Source organism: Cervus canadensis, chromosome 2 (genome assembly GCF_019320065.1).
Source record: "Cervus canadensis isolate Bull #8, Minnesota chromosome 2, ASM1932006v1, whole genome shotgun sequence".
Classification (NCBI taxonomy): Eukaryota; Metazoa; Chordata; class Mammalia; order Artiodactyla; family Cervidae; genus Cervus; species Cervus canadensis.
Window position 1 is genome coordinate 47,667,965 of NC_057387.1, and position 26,446 is coordinate 47,694,410.

General features: G+C 36.0%; 1 protein-coding gene across 2 annotated transcripts in view; it reads right to left on the bottom strand.

The window, feature by feature from the left end:
* FNBP1L (formin binding protein 1 like) overlaps positions 1–26,446 on the bottom strand; it is a 115,231-nt gene that overhangs the window by 23,416 nt on the left and 65,369 nt on the right. For both annotated transcript variants that reach the window (XM_043460610.1, XM_043460608.1), the window contains exons 3-8: positions 16,865–16,918; positions 15,429–15,576; positions 14,696–14,758; positions 7,929–8,033; positions 4,112–4,240; positions 2,101–2,247 (exon numbers count right to left, since the gene is read on the bottom strand). In XM_043460610.1, the coding sequence (XP_043316545.1) occupies positions 2,101–2,247; positions 4,112–4,240; positions 7,929–8,033; positions 14,696–14,758; positions 15,429–15,576; positions 16,865–16,918 (646 nt within the window). The remainder of the gene's footprint in view (positions 1–2,100; positions 2,248–4,111; positions 4,241–7,928; positions 8,034–14,695; positions 14,759–15,428; positions 15,577–16,864; positions 16,919–26,446) is intronic.

A 26,446-nucleotide genomic window follows, 5' to 3' on the forward strand; every position in this document is an offset into this window, starting at 1 on the left:
ATAAAAATTTAAAGAAATAATTCTACAATACTTATTAAAGGTTCAAAATGAATAATTAATTCCTGTGAATATGAAATAACCCCTAAATACTTTAATTCCTATAAAAAATAATTCATGAACAAATGACTACTTCATTAATTTGTAATAGTCATGGATGTTTTCACTCCATAGCTTTAACCCACTGAATTTCATCTTGAGTAGTTAGCTGATATTTAACATCTAACTGACAAAAAAGAGGTTACTCTCAAGTAGAAATTCCAAGTTTTAAAGGAACAAGTTTTTGTTTTACAGAATAGAGGAAAGGGTGTCTAACTGTAAAAGAGGGTAGGAGACAAGCAGAAAGGCTTCCATTTACCCAACAGGGGAAAGGATAAATAAAATATATTAAAGACATACTTGGAAATATTAATAGAACAATGAAGATCTCACAAACAGTAGAGTGCAAAAAGTAACTCTGAAATTGTAAAGCTCAGCACCATTTACCCAAAACCGTAAAGCTCACGTAAGTAGAATATGCTAGTTTTGGATATACATATACCTCTATCTGAATGTTTTACTGACACTTTAAACTCATTAGTTTCAAACTGAATTCTTTACAAACTCCTCCCGCACTCCAACCACCTCTATTTTATTCCCTATTTCTGCTGATAGTACATTTTGCCTATCATTTAAGTCAAAAGTCATCCTTAAGTTATACCTTACTTTTTTTTTGTCACTAATGCCACCCACACCAATCATGTGCTAAAGGGTAAGAACAGGTTGAGAGGAGGAGGGACCTAACTATGTTTCTAATCTTGGATCCGTCACACCAAGATGTAGCTTTGAATTCCCAATTAAAGACCCCCCAAATCTTTTTTTTCTTAAATTTAAGTCAGAATTCTGTTACAGAAAAGATCCTGACTCATACAAAACCAACCTGCTGTGAAGACTAAAATATGTAGTACCTATTTTGCACTCCCCAAACACTGGTTCTCCTCTCTTTCTCTTCTCTCCTATCCTCAGTTTCTGAGTCATTAAATCAACATTTACTGAAAAATAACCGGGTCCGAGACCTTTTCTAGAGCTTACTCAAGATATAATAATAAAATTTATTTCTTCAAGAAGAGCAGGGCTTCTTTTTTCTTTTGATGGAATAATAACTTCAAATTATCTTTAGAACCAGATCAGAAGAATTAAAATATCTTAAGACTTTTTGCCAGAAAGACAATACAAAGAAAGTCAATTTCTTTTAACCTAAATCGGACTGAAGAAATAGGTAATGAACAGAAGAAAGGGGAAAGAGAGGGATGGTCTGGGAGTTTGGAGTTAGCAGATGCAAACTATTATTATCTAGAATGGATAAACAACAAGGTCCTGCTATGGAGCACAGGGAACGATATACCCTGTGATAAAGCATAATGGACAAGAATAGAAAAGGAACATATACACGTGTATAACTGAGTCATTCTGCAGTACACAGGGACTGGCACACGCTGTAAATCAACCATACTCCCATTTTTTTAAAAAAGAGTGATAAATGGGTAATGAAATGGATTCAGGGTCCAGGTTGACATGATGATTCTAAAACAAGGATGTTGGCTAAGGCTCAGTGTGTATACCCTGATGACTGCAGCCTCCATGAGAAGGGCTTCTTGAAGGCAGTTACTTCTACTCACAAGGCCCTCCTTTCTTTTCTCTCATGGGCCATCATTCATATACTACTCATGGTTCAGAATGCAACTCAAATGCCAACTCTTCTGGCTACAAGCAACTCTTATAACTCTAGATCTGACCATTTCCTTCTTTAAACTTCCACTAGAATAATAGTTTAAATAATGATACTATAATAGAGTTTGCAACATACAGTTTACAGGTTAGTTATACTCTTGGAATAGAACTGGAAAATTAGTGGGGAAAAGAAAGAGAAGCATTAGAACTCTTCTAAATGATTAGAACTTTAGTGTTTAAAGTGATCCTTACATCCTGAAGGAGTCTAATGTATAGCCAGACTTACTTCTACAGAATATAACTTAAAATCAATAATCCATCAATTACTTCCCCCCTCCCAATCCATTTCGTTAATTTAAATCAAGTACATTATTCAAATTATAAAACACTTACTCTTCTTTCGTCAACTGATTTTGCTGCAAGAATCATTCCTTCCAAACACTTTGAAATGATAGGAATAACTTTCCGTTCTGAGTCTGCAAATCCTCTGTAACACTCACTAAGTTTAATAGTCCTTCGTTCATCCATTTCTTGCAGTTGCTAATAATTAGGAATTTTTTAAAAAAGAAAATTTACTTTTCTTTTCATTCTGAAGAAAGTCCCTTCCAAAACAACAAACAAAAATCCCACAAAGATATCCCCTAACAGTTACACTGTTGTAAGTACCTTTTAACAAGTGCTACAGAGTGAAAGCACTTAAAACTTGAAGCCTGTGAAATAGCAAAAGAATAAAAATTCAAGGCTTAGTATATCCTAAAACCAGGTAACACCGGTTTTCAAACCTTATAAGGGACTCCCTACAGCTTATCAGCTCCCTGCTTCATACAACCTCTGCCTTTTATTCTTCAGTAAAGTTTCTTTTGAAAACAGAATTTTGATACTTTTTTTTTTTTTCAAGCAGCTGGCATACAACATATACAAGTGTGAGACTTTTAAGCCCTTAAAGTTAGTTCAGAACACTTTGCTAAGATCTGACTGGACTAAGAATTCACAGTCAACCACATACTAACAGGTACCCAAACCTACTACAGTCTACAGGTCACAGTGACTGTCAAAAGGTTGGGGACACAAGAGAAAAAACAAGAGACTGCAAGGTCAAAGTGGTACATGCATGGGATCCCTATAATTCAAAAAATTCACTGGCACCTGTTATTAAGAATTATGCCAGGGCACATGAAGCCAAATAACTTAAAGGCAATTTTTGACACTTCCTATTTGTCAACAATGACCTTTCTTCTTTTTAAGAAGCAACTACACTGCTTAAGTCCCCTAACTCCTAACTATTTTTTCCTCTTTAATTACTTCCCAAAGCCTGGGAATTTATTTTGAGACTGGCATTTTCACAGAAGGACTGAACCCAGTAACACAAAGTGGCAAGACTGCTCCATAGCAAGGTCCAAACAAAAAGAGCAAGCCCCCAAACACAAAAAAAGCGGTGAATCTCCAAATTAAGGTCTCCCTGGAATTTGAAGGCTTAGCTATTAAGTTTAGAAAAGCACTACAGAGTGAGGACTGGCTGACTAGATGCTCTGGATTAAACAACCAATATCTGATACTTTCTCTAGTCCATTACCTTTCACAATGCTTCCTTTGTAGTTCTATTAAGAGCTTCGCTGGGGCGGGGCGGGGGGGGGGGGGTGGTATTTGGACTGACACTTTTTTTTAAAAATTTAATTAGAGGCTCAGTATTTTACAACATTGTGGTGGTTTCTGCCATACGTTGCCATGCATCAGCCGCGGGCGTACATGCTGGACTTTTCACACAAGCTCAGCTCTCCCAGGCACCACTTCTTTCAACACTGTTTCACTCAAGCCCTTTTTTCTAATTTCTCTTCTTTCTAGAATAGGCAGTAACATAATTTCACCTTCATGTAAATTCCAGGGTCTTTACCTGAGGGCTGTTTGGCAACTGCTAAATGATGATGGATGGAGTTTATAAGCCTGAATTACATTTATGATCTGACAGCTAGGAAGACAAGCAGGCAAAAACCAGGCTAGCAAATGCATTTCTTACAATTTATTTCTGCCATCTGGACTAATGCCAATGATCCTGTTATAGTGTCAAAGGCTACATCCAAATTCTAGATCAGTAGACTACAAAACAAAATTCCAATGAAGTCTCCCATCTCACAATACTTAATAATGTAGCATGAAAATTTATCTAGAAAATATCATTGTTTTACTGCATTATTTAATATACTACTATCAAACCTGTAGAAAAATTTGTGATTCAAAGCAAAAAAAAAATGACTTTTCACATCTATAATCAATCATAAATTTCTTATTACCAATTTTGATGAATCTAGAAACATTCTGACTGATGCTTGGCATTTTAAAGCTTTACATTTCAAGACTAGGTTTCTCAGGTCTAAAATAAGGTTAATTTCATATCTCTAAATTTTACCTTGTAAATCTGAGGAATCACTACGTAGAAATGTTTGTGCTGTTCTCCATTAAAGTTTTGCAATTGTGCAGCATATTCGTTCTTATTTTCATCAGCCATATGCGTACGTAGATTCAACTGCTGTTTAGCCTAGAGGCAAATTGATCCAAATCATTACCAATGAGAAGAGGAGCAACAAAATCACAGTTAATTCATTTTTTAGAAGTTATACTAAAACTAGGCTTTTTCTAACTACTGATATCATTTAAAAGTAAAGGAGATGCTTACAGATCTTTTTTTATCTTTTAATTGAAGGAGAATTGCCTTCCAGAATTTTGTTGTTTTCTGTCAAATATCAACACGAATCAGCCATAGGTGTACATATGTCCCCTCCCTTATGGCCAGTCACCCTGTTGCAATATTCCCTTTCTCTTACTACAATAATAAGTCCTCTCCCTTGTAATAAACCATTCGAATAAAGTTTCTTCTTAACAAATGGGTTTTTCTAATTAAATAAATGACAACATTGTGGTTTATCAGTAAGCATTTAATCAGAAAAGGAAAAAACATCAGGAGTAATTTAGACAGTTACAAAGTTAGCAGTAAAACTTCTCTTCAAACATAATCCAGTTACATTCAACTCAGAACCACAATGAAACCAAGTAACAGTAAAAATATAATTTGGGGATAATGTAATGCTTAACAATACTTTCTACCTCTGTACAAAACAACAGATACTGATACTTTAAGGAATGCTTAATTAGAATATAGTTCTCTTTATCTCAAGCTCTTACAGAAATGCTTTTCCAATGAGTCACATTAATGCCACCTATATTAATAAGAACATTTGCATACAAACAACACAAATCATTAATTCCAGGTTTACTGGAGGTAATCTAAACAATTTTCTCAATTGCTTATAAATTAATAGGAAAAAAAAAACAAGAATTGAACTCTTTTCTCAGTATTCCAAACTCAGTTAATACTCAATATTCCAAACTCCAAATAAAGTTTCTCAGTATTCCAAGCTATAAATTGTTACATGAGACTTCTCTGAAAATAATAAAAGCACATTGTGAATACACTTCATTATTCTAATACCAGTTTTTATAACTGTAACCCCTAACTTTCTAACAGTAGATCCACAAGTTAGTTCTTCTGAACTCAGAAACAAACTGACTTACAGAAATACATGGTAGTCAAGATCTCAAATAAGTCCACAAATATCCATTTAATTCACGGTGTTCTTGAAGATAAAAATAAATAAGTACTATGGAAACTAAACACCATTGCCCAAAGTATTTCTAAAGAAAAATACACTTCAAGTTCTAACCTGAGACTCTATGAACACGTTCATTCACTCCTTTCCCTTTTCTCCCTCCTCCTACAAACTATGATGGAATGAAGGATTCCAAGTATTCCCTACCCACAATGGTTCTTTCTTTCAGGGGAGGCGCCTCCTGTTTCAAGTCACTGGCTATGATACCTAAAGCCTGGATGAAAGACGCCAACAGGTTATGAAAAAGTGTAAGACTAGAAACTAAGACAACTGACACCTTCTCTGAAATATTCTGGTTTCCCATCTACTGCCTTTGCTTTCTTTTTCTATTTTATATTGCATTAAATTTTTTTAAAAATTTAATTGTGGCAAAATACACAATACACATAATATAAAATTTACCCATCTTAATTATTTTTAAGTGTATAGTTTGATAGTGTTGTGTATATTCAGTGTTGTGCAACTGCCTTCCTTGTCTTTAGGAAGATACACTAATTGGCCTGCTCCCTCTTCACCTTTTGTTTTTTAATTTTATCAGTACTTACTTAAATCTACATTCCCTTCCCTTCCTAGATGCTGAAAACAGAGTTCCTCTACTCTCTAGATTCTAAAGTAAATCCTCACAGTTTTCCCAATTCTCTAATAATTAAAGGGGCTGCAAAAAGAAAAAAAAAAAGGAAGTTATAAACATTAAAGTTCTGAACTAGTTAGGTCAAACTAACTAGTAGACATGGTATATCTAGATTTCAAGATGTATGACCAGTCTCTAAAGATATCTTTATAGACAGAAATGAATAAGCTAAAAATGAGAGTCCATTTAAACCTAATTTGTTTAGTACACAGACTATGTATTCAATTGATGTATCAGAAGAGTTCTTAAGGAGTCAGTGTCAACCAGCAAGGAAGACTCCCGACCCCCACATATAAAACTGTCTGTTTGCAAGTGTTGTGGTCCACATTTTTATCAAGTAATGCTAACACATTATGTGTATTACATGATGCCTAGAAGGAAATTAATATAGTGGGTGATCAAAATCAGGGACCCAAAAACCTTAACAGCAGGATCAAATCTAGTAATTGACATAGACGTAGCATATGCATTTAAAATGCCAACAGCACAAGTTCTGTCTGAGACACATGAACTTGTAACTCCTCATGTATGAAAAGACATGGGGGTTTCAGTTAACCATAAACTCAATGAAAGTCAATCCAAACAACCAATATACATTTAGGGTATAATGTATACCCTACCCCAAATACACAATATACATTTAAGGTATAACTGCCAAAAAACCAATATACATTTAGGGTGTAATTAATATAAATTTAGTTTTCAAAACAAGCAAGGTAAACAAACTCAGAGCTGATCAAATTGAACTATACCCCATTTGATACAACATATTTTAAGTGGAATATTGGTTAACTAAATGATATCTAAATGGAAGAAGTCATAGTGAATGGTACTTGAAGATATTTCATATGTAGAATAGTTGAAGAAACAAACAGTTCATCTATGGGTAGAGAATCTGCTAAAAATATCTAAATACCTATTTATGAGAAAAATAGATTTGTTATTTTAGTTTTTTTACAAACAAAGTGAACAGGGAGATGAGTGGGGTCAGTATAAGGAAATGGTAACTTTTTTTTTTTTTTCCATGAAGAGACTATTTTAAGATTCTATATTTCCAATGACAGGGAACTTACTATCATAAGAGGTGTAACTTATTAAAAACAGGGTAGACAAGATAAAAGCATAAGTTACAGCAGAAGAACTTTAAGGTAATTGTAACCTAAAATGTTGATGATTTTAGGGTTTTTAAAAAATTGGTAAAGCAAATAGAAGGTAGAAAATAAATTATCCCTTTCTCCTTACTTTTTTCTTCTTCTGATGCTATAGAATATTATAAAATTCTAAGGAGAAAATATACTAATGGTGGACCTTTGTATATAGAAAAGGATGGAGTAAGGTTCGTCTATATTTCAAAACTCCAACATTTCAACACTATCACTGTGTCAAACATCCTAAGATAAAGAGCATACAGCAAGGGAGAAGGAAAAGCTAAGCCACAACAGTTACAGGACTAACCCTCCCAACAGTTATGTTATAGAACGTCTGGCCCAGACTCAGTGAATGATGAGAATTCAGCTTTCCAAAATGAGTGAATGAATGAATGAACTAATAAACAAATAGTGATAAATCACATTTCTGACAGTTTCATCATGTTTTCCTTTCTGTAAAGTTGGGAAGCACACTATCCAGCCTCTATCTGCATACCCTATCAACATACCTTAGACTTTCTATCTTATTTTGGAATAGGATAGAAGCTCATTCCTATGAGCAATTACGTCTTTCCTATGCACTTTGAATGCGGTTGACATTATTAATTGTTTCCTTTCTCAGACCAGTACTGTAATTTAAAGTACACAAATATTGTATATTTTAGATCAGATGTAGAGTATCTCTTGCAGAAACTCTAATACCAACATGAATACTGTAACTATGCTCCATATGCAAGTAATAATATTTTGATATTAAAGTCAACTTGAATTATTTCTTACCTTTTCAACATCTGCCTTGGTTGCATTAGTGTCATTATCCAATCTTTCATAACTCTGTTGTGCCTTCTCTGCCTCTCTACATTCTCTTTCAAATTTCTTTTTACTCTGTTAAAAAAAATTAAAATACTGAAAAATAAAACTAGAGTTATCGCATTTAAAAGTTAATAAACAATACTAAAATTTACATGGAACCACAAAGACCAGAACTGCCAAAGCAATCCTGAGGAAAAAGAAGAAAGCTGGAGGCATAACCCTTCTAGATGTAAGAGAGTACTATGAAGCTACAGTTATCAAAGCAGCATGATACTGGCACAAAAAAGACATCAGGTCAGTGGAACAGAACAGAGAACCCAGAAATTAGCTCACATACCTATAACACACCTCTTTGACAAAGAAGCCAAGAATATTAAATGGAGAAAAGACAATCTCTTTAGCAAGTGGTGCTTGGAAAGCTGGGCAGCTGTGTGTAAATCAATGAAATTATTTAGGACACCCCCTCACATATGTAAGAATAAATTCAAAACGCTAAAGATAGAAACATAAAACAGGGCACCATTAAACTCCTAAAAGAGAACATAAGCAAAACATTCTTGGATATAAATCACAGCAATATTTTCTTAGATCAGTCTTCCGAGGCAAAAGCAGTAAAAGCAAAAAATAAACAAATGGGACCTAATCAAACTTTTAAAAGCCTTTGCAAAGAAAAGCATCAACAAAATGAAAAGACCTATGGAATGGGAAAAAATGTTTGCAAATGATGTGACTGACAAGGGGTTAACATTCAAAATATACAAACAGCTCATACAACTCAGTATTTAAAAAAAAAAAAAAAATCAAAAAGTGGGCAGATCTAGACATTTCTCCAAAGAAGACATACAGATGGTGGAGACACATGAAAAAGTGCTCAACATAGCTGATTATTAGAGAAATGCAAATCAAAACCACAACGAAGTATCACCTCACACTGTTCAGAATGACTATCATCAAAAAGTCTACAAATAATGAATGCTGAAGAGGGTACGGAGAAAGGGAACTGTTCTACACAGCAGGAATGTGAACTGGTGTAGCCACTGTGGAAACCAGCATGCAGTTTTCTCAGGAAACTAACAACAGAACTACCATATGATCTACTAGTGCACTCCTGGGCATATATCCAGAAAAGATGAAAAACTACATGCATTGCAATATTCATAGCAGCACCATTTATAATATTAATAGCTAAGCCATGGAAACAACCCAAATGCCCATCAACAGACAACTGGTTTAAGAAGATGTGCTATATATATATACACAATGGATGTCACTCAGCCATGAGGAATGAAATATTATTATATGCAGCAACATGGATGGACCTAGAGAATATCATACTAAGCAAAGTAAGTCAGACAAATATTATATAATATCACTTATAAGTGAAATCTAAAAAACGATACAAATGACCATATATGCAGAACAGAAACAGACTCAGATATAGAAAACAAACTCAATCATTACCAAAAGGGAAAGGGGGGAAGAGGGTTAAACTAGGAGTATGGGGTTAACAGATACAAACTACTATACGTAAAACAGATAAGCAACAGGATTTACAAGGAACTATATTCAGTATCTTATAATAATAATCTGAAAATAATCTGAAAAAATTCATATGATATATATAAAACTGAATCACTTCGCTGTACACTTGAAACAAACACAATATTATAAACCAACTCAACCTCAATTTAAAAAAGAAAGTAACTTAAAGGTGTTGCTACTGTGTAATGTGTAAAATTGCATACTAAAAGTAAAATTTTTCTAAATCAGAAATTTTACTATCGCAATCAAACCATGCACTTCAAACATCAGATATCATAAGACTGTAAAGAAAAAAATTATAGGCATAGCTGAGTTAACATTTATTATGCATCTCAATCTCTTTATAATAAAAATAATCACATGTATTTTGCAATTTTTTACTTTAAGCTCATTTTAAGCAGGACTTTTTGGGTTTGTTTGGTGTTTTTGTTTGGTTCTTATGTGTTTTGTTAATTGGTTTGATGTTTGCTTGGTTTTTTTTAGCTTGTTTTTTTGATGGGATCCCAATGTAGCTTCGAATATGGAAACATCCCTCCAAACTCGTTTTGTGTTGTTTCTTCCATGTGTCCCAAGAAACACCATCTGCACAAAATGGCTCCTAAATTTTTAAAATTTAATTCAAATTACCATGACTTTGCAAAAGCTATTCAGAACTGAACATGTGACATATTTACTTTCCTGTGTACATTTTTTATCCTGAAATTAATGTCTCTTTCTTAAAAAATTGCTTTAGTTTCCAATGTACTCTTCTCTAATTTAACCCCGGTGTGCCCAATTCTTTAAACCACTCCTCAGTTAATTCAAATACATTCAGAATTCTATTAATTTTATTTTCTTAATGAAATCAAGAACTCAAGAGGTTTTTAACCTGCTGAAATTTGGACTGATTACCAAACTAGGCCTACTGTTACCTTGGGATTTCCCTTCACCATTTCCTGGGGATTTCTTTCAACTCTCCCTTAATTTGAATCCATCTCTAGCTCTACACCTTCCCCTTTCTTGGTTCATTTCTATTTTGCTAGAACACATTCAGCAGTAGCTTCCTAAAAGAAGGCTTGTAGGAGATAGTTTTTTGAGTCTCCAAGACTGAAAATGCCTTTCCATCTTTTTTAATAAAGTTTAACTAGGTACGAAACTGTTGAGTAGGAAACTGTCTTCTTTCAGACATGTAAAAGTACTACTTCATTGTCTTCTGGCTTCCTGATCCCTGATCGTTTGCATAAAACATGTTCATTTTATATTTTGTTTTTTCCTCCCTGGAGTTTGGTTGGATCGTCTCCCTCTAACTGTTCTGAAATTTCATTAAGCTATGTCTTCTAACTGTGCTGGGCACCTGGAAAATCCTTTCCATCTAGAAACTCATGTCTTTCTATTCTGGGGAAATTTCCTTCCTGATTTAATTTTCCCTATCCATTTTCTATGCTTTCTATTTTTTAAGAGGATTTTTATCTTGAAAATCAATCTATAGGATGAGTCCTCTAATTCCCTTATAATTTTTCTATATTTTCAATCTCTGTCATTTTGCTCTACTTTAAGACTTCTTCAATTTCATTCTTTCCAGTGAGCTTTTCATAAAGTTCTTTTTTGTTCTTTGTATGTTCCTTTCTTAATAGTATCTTGTTCCTATTTCATGGATGTAATCATTTCTCTGTTCCCTATGAAAATGTTCATAATAGTTCTGGGTGTTTTGCTTGTTTGCTTTTCATTTTTAATTTCTATTTCCTTTCACAGTCACTGTTTCTTCAAAGTTGTTTTCTTTCCCCCTGTATACTTTGCTGTTTATGTCTGGAGATTTCTGCCAATCTGCTCTTCCTATTTTAAAAGCTAGCTGGCAGTTTCCTTGGAGAAACCATGGTGCCTGTATCTTTGTCTTTTCCTCTCAAGCTAAGCAAATTCCACAGAGGAAACTCTTCCAACTTCTTGTCTGGAAAACATATACCTTGCTACCTCTATTCTGAGAATTACTAAGAAGAAAGCACAGGATGTCAGTATTTTCTGTTTAACCAGTTACAAGGTCAATTTTTTGTCTTGGGCATTACAAAACTATTCACACAGTGCAAACCTCATTAACTAGAAGGTCAAAAGGCTTAACTTTCTCATAGGATACCTCCCACTCCTTGACCTTCAGATAGAGACAAGGTTCTTTGTTGTCTCCCTTGGCCTGTCCAGAGTTCCTGCCACTTTTCACTAAAGGTTTAACCCTTCAAAGATTCAAACTTAATACAGGGATTTCAGTTCCAACTCTTCACACAGAGCTAAAACCTAAACTCTGTCCTTGTGTGAGTACTAAATCCCAAGCCCTTAGCAAGGTCCTGGTAAACCGTACCTCTGGAATCACTTTTCAAATGCCACTGTATCACCTCTTACACCTATTGCTCTGGCTTTTAGATTATCCTTAGCTTCCAGCAGTTAAAAGATTTCCCTTTCTCTCAGGTAAGAGCTTTCTGCTGAGCTTAAAATACAATAAAAAATATTTTAGCTGTTATATCTAGGTATTTGTAACCAAGGGCTTCCCAGGTGGCACTAGTGGTAAAGAATCCACCTGCCAAGAGACACAGGTTCAATCCCTGGGTCAGGAAGATCCCTGGAGGAGGGAATGGCAACCCACTCCAATATTCTTGCCTGAAGAATCCCCATGAACAGAGGAGTCTATCGGGCCACAGTCCACAGGGTCGCAAAGAGATGGATATTACTGAAGTGTATGAGCATGCATGCTTCTGGAGCCAAAAGATGTCTGAGTTAGCTCAGTTGACCTTATAGCTAGTACCAGGAATACCTGTAAGTTACATTAAATTTAAAAATTTGATGCAAGAAATTTCTTATAAAAACTTTAAAATGCACTTACTATTTTTATTAGTATGAAACATCAAATGATACTTAAAATTTATTCAAAGCATAAATATATCTGAATATGCATAAAATGCAGAATGTCACTTTCCTGTGAAGATTACATTTCTACACTGAATTCTCTGAAACTCAGTTCAGAGCTGTGTTTTCAAACTGAATAGCTATAGCTACTAATTTTGGTATAATCTGAGGCAATGCATATACACAAAAGTACTTTTACAGTAAGTGTATTACTGTTTGTGAAAAAAAATACCTAATAATTCCCTAGCAACAGCAAAAGAATCATGAGTACAATAATATTAAAAATACTCCTTCCCAGAAAGATATTATATCATTATATGATATGATACAGAAAAGATTCTCCCTTCTTCATCCTTTGTGCTGTAGCCTAATCAACAGCCACTTCCACTCCCTTATTCTTTCTTAGAAGAGCATACCTCCCTGTATGGAGGCTGGAAATAGATGATAACTTGCTTTACCAGCCACCCCAGAACCAGGGAGGGCATGGTCAAAGAATCTAATCCTGTCAAAGGCATCCATGAAGAATTCTGCTGGGGGTTTTCTGGAAAGTTTTTCTTCCCTGGTTAAACCAAACAGAAGAGAAATGCTTCCCTTCTTGCTTCTACATGCAACTGAATGAGGATGTGGTGTTTGGCTGCTTAAGTCAACTGCTGACTATAAGGGACAAGCCTGAGGGAAAAAATCATGGTCAAGACAGCAACAAAGACAGAAAGATCAGCCTTGGTGACATCACTGAGCTACTGACCAACTCTGGAACTAATCTGATTTTGAGCCCTGTTCTTATAAAGTCATACGCTTTGTTACTTGAAACCAGTAATCTGAGAGACCTGGAGTCTCTGATGCTTCACTCTTCTCAATCTCTGATCATTCCTTCAGAATCTTCTTCACAGGCTACTGTCTTCTGCCCTCATCTTAAATGTCACTGGGGCCTTCTTTTGTTTATCCTGGGTTAACAGTTGTCAATTTTTCCCCCCTCAATATTCAATACTCCATCACTAATTCAATCTATCCCTGCTAGTTCTTTAAATCTCCTTTCAAATGTGTTAAGACATTTTACAATTGTATTTCCTTGATTAGACATGAAGACATGGGACTAGAAAAGGAATCCTGCATGTATTTCTCCATATTACACAAAAATTGTATTTGTGTATCTCTCACTAGACTGCAGGCTCCACAAAACCACATCATCACCACATCTGCTTCTGTACAAACTCGATACACACTGCAGGTGTTTTCAATACACATGAGTATATTATTTCACAATACTGTTAATGTCTTAAATCTCTCCTACATTTTTTGACGCTTTCTTTTGACTCTTACAACTTTTGCTTAGTAACAATTATTCTAAAGGTAAGTCAGCACATATCAACAGGAATGATTTGTGTCAACTCCAGCCTTTAAAGGAACCAATAACTCCTGAGTGTAGGCGTTTGTTATTTTGTGCAAATACACTCATTAGGTGGCAGTACTAAGGCTGCGAGTTAAGGCAATTTTAAATTTAATAAATAAACACTCCCTTAAAGTCTTGCTGAAACCAATCAGAAAATCAAAACAAAAATGAAAACTGACTTAATTCTTAATATACCTAAGAATTCTCAATCAGTACTGGTGATTAGAATCTTACATTTACATTTTGAGAGATCCAGTGAACTGGAAGAAACATTTTACATCATCTAGTCCACTATCTTCATTTTTCATTTACTAAAAATGAAGTCATGAAAACATCAGATGCTAAGGGAAAGGTAGAACTAGAACCCAGGTTCTCTTTGTCTTAGTCAAATGGTCTTCTAAGATATATCACTGTTTCCTTATTACTTCTATCCTCTACCAATACTTTACAATAACTACAAAGACAAAAAGATTCTTCCTAAATGTCTACAGATACCTGAAGATTACAGAGTTGGTACAAAGTATAGAACCATACAAAAAAAAAAAAGGAAAATGGACACAATGACCTCACATTCTCTATTTACATCAGTGTCAAATTAAGAATAAAACTACAATGAGAAATATTAAACTCAAATAGATAAGAAACAAGAGATTTTGGCTTCCCAGGCAGCACAGTAGTAAAGAATCTGCCTGCCAATGTAGCAGACACAAGAGACAAGGGTTTGTTTCTTGGGGTAGGAAGATTTCCTCAAGTAGGAAACAGCAACCCACTGGTGTATTCCTGTGTGAAAAATTTCAAGGACAGAGGAGCCTAACGGGCTCCAGGCCATGGGGTCGCAAAGAGCCAGTGAGCAACTGAGCACGCACACACATAAAAGAATTCAGGGCTAAACCAGTCTGCGAAAATTTATGTCAAACACGAAAACATAACTCACATTATCCATCTGTTTCCAACACATGTCAAGATACTGCTGAGCTTTTCGTCCCTCTTGAAGATGCTAAAGGTGATAACAACCAAAAAAAAAAAACAAACAAATTTTAAAATTACATTTAAACACCAATTAAAGTCTAAAGGCCTCTCCCAAAAGACTTTTCACTTAATTTTTTTCAAGGTACTAATTATGTAACTTTACCAAGACTCAGGAAGAGAAAAACTCTCTAAAACTCATTTTCTAGAATATTATTTAAATACTTCAAATATAATCTTTAAGACATAAAATCTCTAGAAAAATATATGATTATAGAGAATAGGGGTAGAAAAAGTCTTTTATAATGGGTCAGATAAATATTTTAGGTGTTGGAAACCACGTGGTCTCTTGCAAATATTCAACTCTGCTAATGTAATACAAAAGTGGCCACCGCAATATGTAAGTAACTATCTAAAAATGTAAAAACCATTCTGAGCTCATGGTAACTAGGAAACAAAAACAGGCAGTAAGCTAGAGTTGGCCTGCTGGCTACAGTTTACCAAACCTCAGTCTTAAATCCAAAATGATCACAAATTAGCAAGAATGTCTTGAGATAACTTAAGCTAGAAGAAATGTAGTGAAATAGAAAATCAGTTCATGCGGAATGAACATACGTAATTTTAAAAGGCAAAGTAATTACTTCATTTCTGTGAAAATATTGTATATGCTATTATAACTGTATAAAAATGATAAAAATTACCATTTTTCTTTCAGTTTTCAGATCATGAGCGTATCTCATTAATTCACCATAAACTCTGTGCGCCATTTCTTCTGCTACTACTTCTCGCTGTCCTGCATAGTCATTTAACTCGTTAAGGATGTTAAAAAAGGCTATACACGAAGTAAACCTGACAAAAACATTAAAAATGGCAAAATTTATTTTTATTCTCATTATAAATGTTTTTGTGATACAGATCAAACCTGACACTTAACCAATTTTAACATATGCATCCTAAATCTCAGCTACTAGCTCTAAATTAAGCTCTGCATTAAGCTCTAGTTGTACATGTTTATATATCTCCAGGTAGTCATAATTTATAAATAAAAGGATTTGGGGGTCAAAAAATAATAAGCATACTACCTGCAGGCTCTTTTGGCATACTGGAATCTCTTACGTTGCCAACTGACTGGCCTGAGCTTGGGAATGCACTTGGTTGGATTCCTAGGCTTGGCAGCTGAGCCTGTTGCAGAGATGATATGCTTGCTCTCCAGGACAGAACCTGCCAATCATACCACTCAAATGCATCTCGATGGGTGATCTACAGAACAATTTTGCTATCAGCTCTGGACACAGCTGCCTGTATGCCTGCCCACATCCTGAATGGAAGTGAAGTGCCACTTTGGTTGGCACCACAGAGGGTAAGAAGGGGCAGAAATAAGGGTAAAAAAAATGTGTGTGGAGGGAAGGAGAGAGACAAAGAAAATAACTGTATTAAAATGTATAGATCTACTTGAATACACTGCGGGAACGCTCTTACATAAGCTGAAGGCACACAGCTCAGACAGGACTCCATTAACACTAAACCTCTGAATAACTAAATCCTCTAAATAACTGACAATCATACACAAAGTTGTTTTAAGTTTAGTCTCTTTTGTTTCTGCATTTTACAACCATCCAGTTTCTTTTTGTTTCTGCATTTTACAACCATCCATGTATCCCCCACCGTGTAAGAATGCCAAAAAGCTCGTAGGCAATCCCTAACTATTTATTCAGAGTTCCAAAATTACTCTGAAAACATATTCCTTTTCATTACCCCTTTAACCCAAACAGCTAAATTGTTTTACTATTTGTAAAAGAAAGGCAAGAATCTAACAAGCTGACAACTACAAAATAAAGTATGGAAAAAAAATACCCTTTTTTTCTGGAGACTACACCATTCAAGTGGAGTCCCAATCCACCTATTACTTAGAACTCACACATCAACTATCCTAAAAAGCTATCATCAAACCCACTGAAGTATGCATTCTCATAAGAAAAAAAAGTACTTTCCTCTTTCATGAACATAATTTTTTATTATGATACAAATCTTGTTAAAAACTTTTATAAAAAGCTAATGGTATAATATTTATTTAACTAAATAACAAAAATATACTTTTAAATTTTCATAAGCAATAATAAATAGGTATATAATTTACCTTGGCTCTTCATCTTTGGAGGAACGTTTGGGACAGTACTTCTTAACCAGATTTCTATAAGAAGAAGATTTTTTAAAATTTGTTAAAAATGCTGTTGTCGAAATTGACTTATATTCCAAAAGTCTCCAATTTCATTAAACCAAGAATTTAATGATGTAAAGTAATTAAGACAGTAAAATGATCATCTATCATTTCATCTCTGCAAAATCCAAGGCAGACAAGCACACAGACTCTGGAGTCAAACTGGACCACATGTGTTTTATGTGACATCTGTATGACCCTGGGCAACTTACTGCCCTCTCTATGCCCTGTTTTCTGTAAGTGATGGTAACAGTAACCTCTACACATAGGACTATGAGAATTAAAGGAGACAGTATTTGCAAAGCATTAACCACAGTCCTTTATAGCATGCTCCTCAAAACATGATCCATGGACTAAGTAAAAGTCCACTTAGTCTTCATTACTGACCCACAACAAGCTAAGTACAGAAGTTGAGAGTAATTTTATAAATGTTGAATCTAACATTAAAAAATGTAGGGTATTTCATGTCTCTTTTTACATCATTTTTCAAGTATTCAAAATTTTTTGTATTTTATAAAAGCATCAGTAGACACTTTAAAAGAATCTAGTCCATCATCACAAATAATTTGAGATATACCAGTGGTCATGTATGGATGTGAGCTGGACTGTGAAGAAAGCTGAGCGCCAAAAAATTGATGCTTTTGAAATGTGGTGTTGGAGAAGACTCTTGAGAGTCCCTTGGACTGCAAGGAGATCCAACCAGTCCATCCTAAAGGAGATCAGTTCTGGGTGTTTACTGCAAGGACTGATGTTGAAGCTGAAACTCCAATACTTTGGCCACCTCATGCGAAGAGTTGACTCATTGGAAAAGACCCTGATGCTGGGAGGGATTGGGGGCAGGAGGAGAAGGGGACGACAGAGGATGAGATGGCTGGATGGCATCACCGACTCAATGGACATGAGTTTGAGTAAACTCTGGGAGTTGGTGATGGACAGGGAGGCCTGGAGCGCTGCGATTCATGGGGTCGCAAAGAGTCAGATACGACTGAGTGACTGAACTGAAACTATAATATTCATGGAAATTGGCAATTATGAGGTAATTGATTAATTTATGGTATTATGGTTATAACTACAGTCTCCAACCTATAAATTGATTGCATTCCAGAAATTACTTTTAAAGTCAGTGATTTTAAACCATGAATCCATGAATTACTTTAAACAAAAACAAGTCAAACTTGGGCAAAGAACATTCCAAAGAGCAAGTAGTATCAAATTCTGAACCGTTTTTTGTATATCAGCATTTTAAACATTATTTAGAGTTACAGGTTATAATCAACACGCTGTCTTTGCCTACCTACATCACTTAATATGCTATTTTATTCTGTAACAGTTTGTAGCAGACACATTTCTGCTCACCAAAAAAACCTTGTTATCTCATACATTTTCCAGCCCACTTCCATTTGAGGCTAATTCTGTATAATGGGCTGTAACTTTTGTGTAAATACCAAGCTAAAGCTTTACAGCTCATGCATAATCCTCAGGCTTCCTCATTCCCTGCTGAAGCAACTGTGGAAGATTCATGTTAAGATCAAGATGAAAATAATATGAATTCTTGAGTTACCACATGGACTACTAGAGCATTATCACCTAGCCTTGTGGCTGACTTTGCATGAGCAAGAAACAAGCTTTTTCTGCTTAGCCCATGAGATTTGGGAGTTATCATTCTAGTACAACTGAGTATATCCTAAACTACAGCTCCTCTATTATCATGCCTATGCAGTTGTGGCATGCTGGCCACATGTAACAGTTCAGAACACCGTTTTCTTTTCTTGGCCACATCCTATGGCACGTGGGATCTTAGTTCCCTTACCAGGGATTGAACCTGGGCCCGCTGCAGTGGAAGCACAGAGTCTTAACCACTGGACCATGAGGTAAGTCCCACAGAACACTTCCAGATTCATAAATCCATGCCAAAGTCAATCCTAAAATTTCTCTTGAAATTCTTGGTAAGAGATGTTCTCTTTTTTAATTTTTATTTTATATTGGAGTGCAGTTGATTAACAATGTTGTTTTAGTTTCAGGTGCATAGCAAAGTGATTCAGTTACCATTTCTTTCTCCAGGGGATCTTCCTGACCCAGGGATCAAATCCAGGTCTCCAACATTGCAGGCAGAGTCTTTTCCATCTGAGCCACCAGGGAAGCCCAGTTATAACTATAAATGTATCTATTCTTATTCAAATTCTTTTACCATTTAGATTATTACAGAATATTGCACTGAGTTCCCTATGCTACACGGTAAGTAGGTCCTTGTTGTTTATCAGTATGTTCTCTTTATTCTAAAGTTAAATTGATAGGACACAACCCTAAAGAGGCTACTTGGGAACTGTATCAACAGAGAGGAGAGCAAAATCAGGAGAAAAAGAAATTCTTACTTTTCTGAGTACCCAGATCCCTAAACTTTTCAGTCACATAAACCATACACTTTTTTCTTTGCTTAAACCAATATAATTTGGGCTTCTGACACTTGAAAGATTATGGCTACTGCCACAGACATTAAAAACACTAAAGTCTTAAGATACTCATACCTTAAACATAGCCTATACAACACTAATTTGATCTCTAGCTTCTGGGAGGAAGAGCACCTATACCACAAGAGGGAAGGGGAAGAAGAAAGTAATAATATGTTTACCTTTTGAGCATGCCAGCTTAAAACTCAGCAATTTTTAAAAATTGCTCTTGCATCTCTTCTGTAAAAGTTACCCAGCTACAGGCAACTCTTCCCAAGGCCCAATAAAGCTCTTAGAAACCATATATAAGACACTAGAGAAACTACAGCATAGGCCAAAATGTTCTTGTAGTCCACTAAATCAAAACTTCTGCTAGGAGATGATGACACAACAAATTATTAATAATATTTCTAGGGAGAGGGACTGAGAAGTGATTCATACTTAAATGTATTACAATTTTTTCTAATTAAAAAAAAATTATGATAAAAGCATACCAAGAGAATTTATCTCCTCAAAAAAAAGATGTTCCTCAAAGCATCTGATCTCAGTTGGACTTTCTAAGAAAATAGTCTAACGTCAGCAAAAATTCATTCCAAGGTGTGATTGGTTATTACTAAGTCCCACAAATCCCTGCTTTGAATTTTTAACATAATACACTTATTAGGTCAAATAAATCTCTGGCTTACGTTAAGTATGTAAGGGTAAAACATGCACATTGCTCCTAAACTAAAAATACTTTATGCAATTAATCTCTCTCAAGAAATCTCCGACACTGTTAGTGAGAATGTAAATTGGTGCAGTTACTATGGAGAACAGTACGGTTCCTTAAGAAACTGAAAACTGAGCTACCATATGATATAGCAATCCCACTCCTGAGCACATATCCAGAGAAGAACATGGTTTGAACGAAAACATGCACCTCACTGTTCTCTGCAGCACTGTTTACAATAGCTAAGGCATGGAAGCAACCTAAATATCCACTGACAGATGAATGGATAAAGTTTATACATATGTATACACACACACACCCCAGAATATTACTCAGCCATTAAAAACAATGAAATAATGCCAGTTGTAGCAACATGGATAGACCTGAAGATTATCATACTAAAAGTAGGTCAAAGAAAGACATATATCATATGATATTGCTTATTACAAAAGACTTACTTACAAAACAGACACAGCGTCACAGACTTAAGAGAAAAACTTATAGTTACCAGGAGAGAAAAGGGAGGGGGTGGGATAGATTGGGAGTTTGAGACTGACATGTACACAATGCTATATTTAAAATAGATAGCCAATAAGTACCCACTTTATAGTACAGGGAACTCAGCTCAATACTCTGTAATAAACTAAATGGAAAAGGAAAAGAATGGGTACATTTATATGTGTAACTGAATCACTGTGCTGTACACTGGAAACTAATATTGTTAATCAACCACATCCCAATATAAAATAAAAACTTACTAAAAATCTGCCCTTAGCGTCAGTTTCCCTAGGCTACTGTTTATGAAAAAAATTTCCCTCTCTTCTATCAGAGATTCTCCAAGCAACCAATTATGAAAGTAGTTTTTATATGTAACACATGTTTGGAGTATTGTGTTATAAATCAGGAATTAAAGTTTTATACAGATACATATTATAGAAATTATAATAGATGTCATAGACAAGCTACCACTTTGCTTTGATGCATGTGTGTTTCATCCATGTTTTCCCAGTACCTTAGGATCATGTACCACGAATAGAGAAGAACTAATACTCTTCAGTAGTCTGAGAAGGCTTCTAAATTTAATGAGCTTCTCTAAAAATTACAGTATTCCCTCTATATTCTAACTATTTATGTGGTATTAAATATATCATACTACTTAACTTATATTTAAATTCCTGATTTTAATATTTATCCATTCTAGTTCTGTCATGTTCATAGTTGAACTTCAGTGAAAATTATAAGCTTTCCAAATAATTTCTAAAAACATTAATTCGCTTTTATTTAAACTGCATTTCACAGTTCTAAATGAAGTAAAACGTAAAAAAAAATTTTAAGGCACATAAATCACCTTTACATTTTGAATGTTTCAACATCTGAGAGGCTCTGAGTTCTAATTCAATATTCCATAGGAACCTGGAATGTTAGGTCCATTAATCAAGGTAAATTGGAAATGGTCAAACAGGATATGCTAAGAGTGAACACTGACATTTTAGGAATCAGTGAACTAAAATGGACTGGAATGGGTGAATTTAATTCAGATGACCACTGTATCTACTACTGTGGGCAAGAATCCCTCAGAAGAAATGGAGTAGCCCTCATACTCAACAAAAAAGTCTGATACGCAGTACTTGGATGCAATCTCAAAAAGGACAGAATGATCTCAGTTCATTTCCAAGGCAAACCATTCAATATCCAGTAATCCAAGTCTATGTCCCAACCACTGATGCCAAAGAAGCTGAAGTTGAACAGTTCTATGAAGACCTAAAAGACCTTCCAGAACCAACACCAAAGAAAGATGTCCTTTTCATCACAGGGGTTTGGAATGCAAAAGTAGGAAGTCAAGAGATACCTGGAGTAACAGGAAAGTATGGCCTTGGAATAAAACGAAGCAGTGCAAAGGCTAACAAAGTTTTGCCAAGAGAACACACTGGTCATAGCAAACATTCTCTTCCAACAACACAAGAGAAGACTCTACACATGGACATCACCAGATGGTCAATACCAAAATCAGACTGATTATATTCTTTGCAGCTGAAGATGGATAAGCTATACAGTCAGCAAAAAACAAGACCTGGAGCTGACTGTGGCTCATATCAGCTCCTTATCACAAAATTCAGACTTAACTTGAAGAAAGTAGGGAAAACCACTAGGCCACTCAGGTATGACCTAAATCAAATCCTTTATGATTTTACAGTGGAAGTGACAAATAGATTCAAGGGATTAGATCTGAGACAGAGTGCCTGAAGCACTATGATGGAGGTTCGTAACACTGTACAGAAGGGGGTGATCAAAACCATCCCCAAGAAAAAGAAATGCAAAAAAGCAAAATGGCTGTCTGAGGAGGCCTTACAAATAGCTGAGAAAAGAAGAAAAGCGAAGGGTAAAGAGAAAAGGAAAGATATACCCATCTGAATGCAGAGTTCCAAAGAATAGCAAGGAGAGATAAGAAAGCCTTCCTAAGTGTACCATGCAAAGAAACAGAGGAAAACAACAAAGTGGGAAAGACTAGAGACCTCTTCAAGAAAATTAAGAGATACTAAGGGAACATTTCATGCAAAGATAGGCACAATAAAGGACAGAAATGGTAAGGACCTAACAGAACAGAAGAGATTAAGAGGAGGGGGCAAAAATACACAGAACTGGACAAAAAAGATCTTAATGACCTGGATAACGACAATGGTGTGATCACTCACCTAGAACCAGACACCCTGGAGAGTGAAGTCAAGTGGGTCTTAGGAAGCATCACTACGAACAAAGCTAATGGAGGTGGTGGAATTCCAGCTGAGCTATTTCAAATCTTAAAAGATGATGCTGTCAAAGTGCTGCACTCAATATGCCAGCAAATTTGAAAAACTCAGCAGTGGCCACAGGACCGGAAAAGGTCAGTTTTCATTCCAATTCCAAAGAAGGGCAATGCCAAACAATGTCCAAACTACCACACAACTGCACTCATTTCACATTCTAGCAAGGTAATGCTCAAAATCCCTCAAGGCAGGCTTCAACAGTATGTGAACTGAGAACTTCCAGATGTACAACTTGGATTAAGAAAAGGCAGAAGAACCAGAGATCAAATTGCCAACATCTGTTGGATCAGAGAAAAAGCAAGGGAATTCCAGAAAAACATCTACTTCTGCTTCATAGACTAAGCTAAAGTTTTTGACTATGTGGATCAAAACAAACTGTGGAGAATTCTTGAATCATCGAATATGGGAATATCAGACCACCTTACCTGCCTCCTGTGAAACCTGACGCAGGTCAAGAATCAGCAGTTATAACCGGATATGGAACAATGGACTGGTTCCAAATTGGGAAAGGAGTATGCCAAGGCTGTATATTGTCACCGTGCTTATTTTAACTTATATGCAGAGTACATCATGCAAAATGTGGGGCTGGATAAAGCTCAAGCTGGAATCAAGATTCCCGGGAGAAATATCAATAACCACAGATATGCCCATGACACTGTCCTAATGGCAGAAAATAAAGAGGAACTAGAGAGACTCTTGATGAAAATGAAAGAGAAGAGTGAAAAAGCTGGCTTAAAACTCAACATTCAAAAAACTTAGACCATGGTATCTGTTCTCATCACTTCATGGCAAACAGATGGGGAAAAATGGAAACAGTGACAGACTTTATTTTGGTGGGCTACAGAATAACTGCAGATGGTGACTGCAGCCATGAAATTAAACAACACTTGCTCCTTGGAAGAAAATCTATGACAAACCTAGATGGTGTATTAAAAAGCAGAGACATCACTTTGCCGACAAAGGTGCATACAGTCAAAGCTATGGTTTTTCCATTAGTCATGTACAGATGTCAGAGTTGGACCATAAAGAAGGCTCAGCACCGAAGAACTGATGCTTTCAGTTGTGGTGCTGGAGAAGACTCTTGAGAGTCCCTTAGACAACAAGATCAAACCAGTCAATCCTAAAGGAAATCAATCCTGAATATCCACTGGAAGGACAGATGCTAAAGCTGAAGCTCCAATTCTTTGGCTCCCTGATGCAAAGAGCTGACTTATTAGAAAAGACCCTGATGCTGGGAAAGACTGAAGGCAGGAGGAGAGGATGACAGAGGATGAGATGGCTGGAGGAGAGGATGACAGAGGATGAGATGGCTGGAAGGCATCACTGATTCAATGGACATGAGTTTGAGCAAACTCTGAGAGATAGTGAGGGACAGGGAAGCCTGGCATGCTGCAGTCCATGGGGTTGCAAAGAGTCAGACAGGACTGAGTAACTGAACGAAAACGAGTTCCAATTACTGTTTAACAGGTGATAAATACCATATCATTTGTAAAGAGTGAACAAATCATACTATCAGGTTGGTACAAAAGTAACTGTAGCTTCAGACCGTGAATTTTAAATCATCATAACTATAGGCTCAAACACTCAAACTGAGGTTCCCTGATAGCTCAGCTGGTAAAGAATCCGTCTGCAATGCAGGATACCCCAGTTCAATTCCTGGGTCAGAAAGATCTGCTGGCGAGGGGACAGGCTACCCACTCCAGTATTCTTGGGCTTCCCTTGTGGCAAAGAATCTGCCTGCAATGCAGGAGACCTGGGCTCAATCCCTGGGTTGGGAAGATTCCCTGGAGAAGGGAAAGGTTACCCACTCCAGTATTCTGGCCTAGAGAATTCCATGAACTGTATAGTCCATGGGGTTGCAAACAGTCAGACACAACTGAGCGACTTTCTCTTTTTCAGGCTCAAACACATCGTTATTAATCAAAATAGGAGCCGTTACAATCAACACATTTTTGCCAATGAGAAAGAAGTTTGTTTATTCCTGTAGCATAAAAATCCATGCATCAAGACTCGGTGAACTCTTGGAAAGCATTTTCTGCCTCCTTCTGGTTATGGAAGTGTTTTGCCTGCAAAAAGTGTCGAGATGCTTGAAGAAGTGGTAGTTGGTTTGCTAGAGGTCAGGTGAATATGGTGGATGAGGCAAAACTTTTAAGAGTTGGTTGTGTGACATGCATTCGGGCGTTGTCATGGAGAAGAACTGGGCCCATTCTATTGGCCAATGCTGGCTGCAGGCATTGCAGTTTTCAGTGCATCTCATCAATTTGCTGAGCATTCTTCTCAGATATAATGGTTCCACCAGGATTCAGAAAGTTGTAATGGATCAGACTGGCAGTAGACCACCAGTGACCATGACCTTTTTTTGAGCAAGTCTGGCTTTGGGAGGCGCTTTGGAGCTTCTTCTCGCTCCAACCTCAAGTTTGTCATCGCCAGTTGTCATAGAAAATCCACTTTGTTGCACATCACAATCCAATTGAGAAATGGATTGTTGTTGTTGCACAGAATAAGAGAAGATGACACTTCAAAACGACCATTTTTTTCATTTGTGGTCAGCTCATGAGGCATCTGGTTACTGAGCTTTATCACTATTACAATTTACTTCAAATGTCAAACAAGCATAGCTTGGTCAACACTGAGTTCTTTGGCAACTTCTCGTGTAGTTCTAAGAGGATCGGCTTTGATGATTGCTTTCAATTGGTCACTGTCAACTTCTGATGGCTGGCCATAGCACTCTCATCTTAAAAGCTCTCATTTTCTTTGCCAAACTTCTTGAACCACCACTTTCCTGTATAAACATCTGTTAGCAGTTCCTGGGTCAAATGCGCTGTTGATGTTGCAAATTGTCTCCACTGCTTTACAACCCATTTTGAACTCAAAAAAAAAAAAAACAACTCTTGAATTTGCTTTTTGTCTAACATCATTTCCCTAATCTAAAATATAAAACAGCAATACGTCATTAGCAAAAAAACAGCATTAATGCGAGAAAAGTGTATTAAAATGATGCATAACATACCAACATTTATTTAAGAATGTATTCTAGTATCAAATGGCAAAGTTCAACAATGTAAAACTGCAGTAACTTTTGTACCACTTTATATTGCTTCTGGCAAAAGGGTAGTATTAGATATCTGAGACTGACTAGTATCTTTTGTTTTAATCTCCCTCCCTCTATCTAACAGTTATCATGCTTAAGAGTTGCCAGATTAACAAAGATGACCTTATTTGAAGGTCTCAGTTAAGTGACCCAGAGATGGAAAATGTTTTGTACCAGAACTTTGAGGCCAGGATGAGAATTGAATCTCTCAAACACAAAACTTAACTATTGGTGAGTATATTTCTTGCCATGTGCAGCAAAAAAGTCAGTCTGCACTGAAAGAATGAAGCCAACACACAAAAAGAAGCCAAAAAGGGCAGATGAATGAAGAAAAAGACAGGGAGGGAAAAAGGGAGGAAGGAAGGCTGGAAGGAGTATAGGAAGGTAGTAAGGAAGGAATCACCCAGAAAATAATAAGCACCAGTAAGGATGTAGAGAAACTAGAACCCT